The sequence below is a fragment of the Tachyglossus aculeatus genome, unplaced genomic scaffold, assembly GCF_015852505.1.
Source record: "Tachyglossus aculeatus isolate mTacAcu1 unplaced genomic scaffold, mTacAcu1.pri scaffold_156_arrow_ctg1, whole genome shotgun sequence".
Lineage (NCBI taxonomy): Eukaryota > Metazoa > Chordata > Mammalia > Monotremata > Tachyglossidae > Tachyglossus > Tachyglossus aculeatus.
The window spans coordinates 76,555-83,237 of NW_024044879.1; the positions used below are offsets into that span (position 1 = coordinate 76,555).

At 52.5% G+C, this 6,683-nt stretch overlaps 1 protein-coding gene across 1 annotated transcript; it reads right to left on the minus strand.

Annotated features, from left to right (window-relative positions):
* Positions 1 to 4,050: 4,050 nt before the first annotated feature.
* Positions 4,051 to 6,297, minus strand: LOC119923207 (olfactory receptor 14A2-like). The gene is made up of 2 exons (XM_038742701.1): positions 5,863 to 6,297; positions 4,051 to 4,089 (listed from the first exon to the last, which is right to left on the minus strand). The coding sequence occupies exons 1-2, from the start codon at positions 6,295 to 6,297 to the stop codon at positions 4,051 to 4,053; spliced, it is 474 nt and encodes a 157-aa protein (XP_038598629.1).
* Between the last annotated feature and the right edge of the window lie 386 nt (positions 6,298 to 6,683).

The following is a 6,683-nucleotide window of genomic DNA, read 5'->3' on the forward strand; positions in this document are numbered from 1 at the left end:
AGGGTTTAGGGTTAGGGTTAGGGTTAGCACTGTTACTCTCCCAAGTGCTTAGTGCAGTACTCAGTATGCAGTAAGTGCTCAATAAATACAGTTCATCGATTGATCAATTCATTCAGTTATATTTATTGAGCGCTCACCGTGTGCAGAACACCACTAAGCGCTTAGCACAATCGATCCTGCCCGTAGGGCTGAGAGAAGAAAGATGACCAAGCACAAAAGGACACCCTGAAAGAGGGGGGTAATAATAATAATCGCATTTGTTAGGAGGTTACTATGGGCCATGAGCTGAACTAAGTGCTGTGGAAGTATCAAGATAAAGGAGTTGGAAACAATCCCTGTCCCAGTTGCAGTCTAAGTAGGAAGGAATAGGATTTAATCCCCATTTTACAGATGGAGAAACTGAAGCCCTGAGAAGTTACGTGACTTGCCCAAGGTCTCACTGTGGTCACGTGGCAGAGCCGGCATTCAAACACAGGTCCTCAGACTCCCAGGCTCGGGCTCTTTCCACTAGGAAACGCTGCTCCTCTGATACCTTGCTCAGAGTCAATCCAAGGAGACAGAAACCAAAGGATCAAGGCATCATTAGGAACTTTCCATCCTGGGGGAAAGGACTCCAACTTAGGATCCTCCCCATGGCGGCCTTCACGTCCCGGTTCCTCAGGCTGTAGATGAGGGGGTTGAGGGCGGGGGGACACCACGGCGTAGAACACGGACAACAGCAGGTCCAGACCTGAGGAAGAGTCTGAGGGTGGATGTAAGGTACCGAAGGCAGCCGAGGTGAAAAACAAGGTCGTGACGGCGAGGTGAGGCAAGCAGGTGGTGAAGGCTTTGGCCCGGCCCTCGGAGGCCGGCATCCTCAGCACGGCCCGGAAGATGCGCACGTACGAGACGACGACGAAGACGAAGCAGAAGAAGCCCAAAAGGGACCCGGTGACGGCGATCACATCGACGACGAGGTGCGTTTCGGAGCAGGAGAGTTGGACCACGGAGGGGATATCACAGAAGAAATGTCGGATCAGGAGGGACCCGCAGAAGGGTAGGGAGAACGTCCGAGGGGATAATATCAGTGCAAACAGCCCCCCGCTGAGCCATGAGGCGGCGGCCATCTTCCCACAGGCCCCTCGGTCCATGATGACCCCGTAGCTCAGGGGGAGGCAGATGGCCGCGTAACGGTCGTAGGACATCGCCGTGAGGAGGAACATCTCTGAACCGGCAAACAGGACCACCGAGAAGAGCTGGGTGGCACAGCCCAGGAAGGAGATGGTTTTACAGTTGGTCAGAGAGTTGTGGATGGATTTGGGGACGGTGACGGAGATGTAGCAGAGGGCAAGGACGGACAGGTTCCTGAGGAAGAAGTACATGGGGGTGTGGAGGCGCCTGTCGAAGACGGTGACGGCGATGATGAGGAGATTCCCCATCAGGGCCGCCAGGTAGACCAGGAGGAACAGCGCGGCGTGGACCAGCCGCAGCTCCCGGACCTCCGAGAATCCCAGCAGGAGGAATTCCCTCACCACCGTGCGGTTGACCATTTCCCAAGGATGGCCGAGACCACCTACAAAAACAATGAGCAGGAAGCTATTTCAGAACCTCAACAGACAATGACAGTCAAATCAATCCATCAGTTGTATTTATGGAGCACTTACTTTATGCAGAGAACTATACTAAGCGATTGGGAGAGTGTAACATAGCAGAGTTGGCTGACGTTTCTTGCCCACGAGGAGCTTACAGGCTAGAGGGGGAGCCACACATTGAAATAAATTTCAAGTATGTCTATAAGTGCTGTGGGGATGAGAGTGGGGAGAATAAGGTGGGCAAATCCAAGGGAAAGGGCAAGGCAGAACCTAGAGGATGTTGGGAAAATAAGGACTTAGTGGGGGAAGGGCTCTTGGAGGAGATGCGATTTTAAGAAGTCTCTGAAAGTGGGGAGAGCGATGAGCTGTCAGAGTTGACAGTGAGGCCTAGGGGAAAGACCGAGGGCCTGAGAGTCAGAAGTACCTGGCTTCCAGTCCTGGCTCTGCCGCTTGCCTGCTGTATGACTTTGGGCAGGTCACTTCACTTCTCTGTGCCTCAGTTCCTTCATCTGTAAAATGGGGATTGAAGCCATGAGCCCCATGTGGATCAGGGACTGTGTCCAACCTGATAACCTTGGATCTACCCCAATGCTTAGAACAGTGCTGTCAAATACAATCATTATTATTATGAATAATAATAAGAGAAGCAGAGAAGCAGCGTGGCTCAGTGGAAAGAGCACGGGCTTTGGAGTCCGTGGTCGTGGGTTCAAATCCCGGCTCCGCCAATTGTCAGCTGCGTGATTTTGGGCAAGTCACTTAACTTCTCTGCACCTCAGTTACCTCATCTGTAAAATGGGGATTGACTGAGCCCCACGTGGGACAACCAGATCACTTTGTAACCTCCCCGGCACTTAGAATAGTGCTTTGCACGTAGTAAGCGCCAATACATGCCATTATTTCTTTATTATTATTATATGAAGAGGGAGGGAGTTCGAGGCCAGTGGAACAGCATGGGCTTCAGTAGCGGGATAGATGAGACCAAAATACAGTGAGTAGGTTCTTTTTAGATGAGCCAAACGTTTGGACTGGGTGACCCTGAGAAGCTCCATCTCTTAAACTTCAGTCTTCAGGCAGAACGAAACCAATATCAATCAATCGATCCCGTATCTTGAACACATACTATGTGTAGAGCGTTATGCTGAGCACAACCAAATAAATGATCCCTCACCAGATGTGGTCTCCTGTTTCAGGGCAAATCTGGGGTAGGTGAGCCTTTTCTCTCCCACGTGAGCTTAACCCTCATCTAGTTGTCAGTGACGGCCCTCTCAGAGGACCGTGTCTAATACAGCCACCGTCGTTCTCTTCCTCAGAACTGAGCACAGTGCTCTTCCGATAGTAGGTGCTTAGTAAACACCACTGAGACGGCCGAAGTTACCAGCTCCGACCGTGTTTCCCCACTCCTCAAGAACTCCAGTGGTTGTCCGTCCACCTCTGTGTCAAACAGAAACTCCTCCTCATCATCTTTAAAGCTCTCAATCCCCTCATCCCCTCCTATCTCACCTCGCTACTCTCCCACTACTACCGCACACTTCGCTCCTCTTAGGCCAACCTATTCGCTGTACCTCCATCTCGTCTCCCCCGCCAACGACCGCTCATCCACGTCCCGTCTCTTCCCTGGAATGTCCTCCCTATTCGTAGCCGACAGACGTTCACTCTCCCCACCTTCAAAGCCTTATTCAAATCACGTCTCCTCCAAGAAGCCTTCCCCAACTAATTCCTGATTTCCTCTTCTCACACTCCCTTCCGTGTCGCCCTTCACTTCAATCTGCCCCCTTTCTTCACCGCTGTCTCGATCTCACGAAACGTATATATAGATCCATAGTCTATGTATTTCTATTAATGTTCATCTCCCCTTCTAGACTGTAAGCTCCTTAAGAGCAGTGAATGTGTCTGCCAATCTTACATTTTACTTTCCTCAGCACTTAGCACGGTGCTCTGCACACAGTAAGTGCTCGATAAATATGATCGATTTGCCACCCGGATCGTTGGTCATCAATACATCCCCGTCCATCCCCGCCGCCCACCCAGTAGATCCAGGGGTTGGAGAACCATAGAGATGCTGTGGGGAGAGATCTGTTTTATGCATGGAGGAGTGAGGAGATTCTAGTTCTCCATCTGCTCCAGCTCCCCTGTAAGACCCCCCTACTCACCCGTGTTCTCACAGGCCCAGACTCACCGGTCAGCTGGGAGCGAGCAGGCTCTGGTCTCTGTCGTCCTTCAACCGTCCCCCGTCTCCTCAGCTCCCAAACGTCAGCTGCGGGAGGATTTCCGGGAAGTGTGCAGGGTCCCGGCTCTTCTGGCTTCCTGCTTGGAGGATGTCGGGCCCTGGGCGAAGCCGGGCCTTTCTGGAAAAGCTCCCTGAGGGACTCCCCCCACCAGGGACGGGTCACAGGTTGGGCTGAGGGGCCTCATTATGTCCTGTTAGGGCCCGGCTCCCCGGGGCCCCGGCGCTGCTGGGGTCCTTGGGACCTCGGGTGGTTTAGTTGCCCTGCCCCACGTGACAACCCCACTGAGGACCCTGTGATCCGTCACACTGGCGTGCGTCTCACGGGGAGAACCCCCAGAGGAACTGCAGAGGTGACAGTGAGATGCCCATCTTGTTTTTTTCTCAGTAACCCACCGGATTCATCCGCTTCACGGCTTTGGGGCGGCCATTTTAAAATGCTTTGGATATCCCAGTCCTCCCTCCTCTAGACCTCACTTCAACCCACGCACTCCTGATCCCACTCGTGACCCTCCCTGCCCTCTCTAAGGCTATGCTCCTTGCATCAACGTCGGTCGGTATTCAATTCTCCCCCTCACTGTATGTCTTCAGCTCCACATAGGATGCACTGCTACACTGAAGGCACATCGCTTCTAAGAGGCGTTCCCCGGCTAAGCCCTCAATTCCTTGTCTCCCCCCTCTTTCTGCGTCCCCCTGATTTTCTCCCTTTTTCACCCACCCAGTCCCAGAACATATCTGTACATATCTATAATATATTTATTGATATTAATGTCTGTCTCCCCATGTAGACTGTAATAACCCTTTGGGAGGGAATGTGTCTGTTATAGTGTTCTCTTTTACTCTCCCAAGTGCAGTACTCAGGACACAGTAAGTGCTGAATAAATACAGTTCATCGATCGATCAATTCATCCCATCATATTTATTGAGCGCTCACCGTGTGCAGAACACCACTAAGTGCTTAGCACGATAGATCCTGCCCAGAGAGCCGAGAGAAGAAAAATGGCCAAGCACAAAAGGGCACCCTGAAAGATGGGGGTAATGATAATAATCGCATTTGTTAAGAGCTTACAATGTGCCATGGGCTGTACTATGTGCTGGCGTAGAAACAGGATAAAGGAGTTGGAAACAATCCCTGTCCCAGTTACATTCTAAATAGGAAGCAGTAGGATTTAATCCCCATTTCACGGATAGAGAAACTGAAGCCCAGGGAAGTTAAGTGACTTGCCCAAGGTCTTACAGTGGTCACGTGGCAGAGCCAGCATTTGAACCCAGGTCCTTTGACTCCCAGGAAATGCTGCTTCTCTAGATGCTTCTCTAGATGCTTCTCTAGAGAAACAGTGTGGTTCAGTGGAAAGAGCCCGGGCTTTGGAGTCAGAGGACATGGGTTCCAATCCCGGATCTGCCACATAATAATAATAATAATAATAATAATAATAATAATGGTATTTAGTAAGCACTTACAATGTGCAAAGCACTGTTCTAAGCGCTGGGGAGGTTACAAGGTGATGAGCTTGTCCCAAGAGGGGCTCACAGTCTTAATCCCCATTTGACAGATGAGGTAACTGAGGCACAGAGAAGTTAAGTGACTTGCCCAAAGTCACACAGCTGACAATTGGCAGAGCCGGGATTTGAACCCATGAACTCTGACTCCAAAGCCCCTGCTCTGTCCACTGAGCCAGGCTGATTCTCCTAATGATTCACACATGTCTGCTGTGTGACCTTGGGCAAGTCACTTAACTTTTCTGAGCCTCAGTTACCTCATCTGTAAAATGGGGATTAAGACTGTGAGCCCCACGTGGGACAACCTGATCACCTTGTAACCTCCCCAGCGCTTAGAACAGTGCTTTGCACATAGTAAGTGCTTAACAAATGCTATCATCATTATTATTATTATTATTTATGAGTCTTGCTCAGAGTCAATCCAAGGAGAGAGAAACCGAAGGACCAAGGCATCATTAGGAACCTTCCATCCTGGGGTAAAGGACTTCCACCTAGGACCCTCTCCATGGCGGCCTTCACGTCCCGGTTCCTCAGGCTGTAGATGAGGGGGTTGAGGGTGGGAGGCACCACCGTGTAGAACACGGACACCAGCAGGTCCAGAGCTGAGGAGGAGTCTGAGGGTGGATGTAAGGTACTGAAGGCAGCCGAGGAGAAAAACAAGGTCGTGACGGCGAGGTGGGGCAAGCAGGTGGAGAAGGCTTTGGCCCGGCCCTCGGAGGCCGGCATCCTCAGCACGGCCTGGAAGATGCGCACGTACGAGACCACGATGGAGACGAAGCAGGTGAAGGCCAGAAGGGCCCCGATGACGACGATCACGTCGATGACGAGGTGCGTTTCGGAGCAGGAGAGTCGGACCACGGAGGAGATATCACAGAAGAACTGTCGGATCAGGACGGACCCGCAGAAGGGTAGGGAGAACGTCCCAGAGGAGGTCGTCACTGCAAACAGCCCCCCGTCGAGCCAGGAGGCAGCCGCCATCTTCCCACAGGCCCCTCGGTCCATGATGACCTCGTAGCGCAGGGGGAGGCAGATGGCCGCGTAGCGGTCGTAGGACATCACCGTGAGGAGGAACACCTCTGAACCGGCAAACAGGACCACCGAGAAGAGCTGGGCGGCGCAGCCCAGGAAGGAGATGGATCTACGGTCGGCCAGGGAGTCGTGGATGGATTTGGGGACGGTGACGGAGATGTAGCAGAGGTCGATGAAGGACAGGTTCCTGAGGAAGAAGTACAAGGGGGTGTGGAGGCGCCGGTCGAGGGCGGTGACGGCGACGATGAGGAGATTCCCCGTCAGGGCCGCCAAGTAGACCAGGAGGAACAGCGCGGAGTAGACCAGCTGCAGCTCCCGGACCTCCGAGAACCTCAGAAGCAGGAATGTCACCTTGGTGA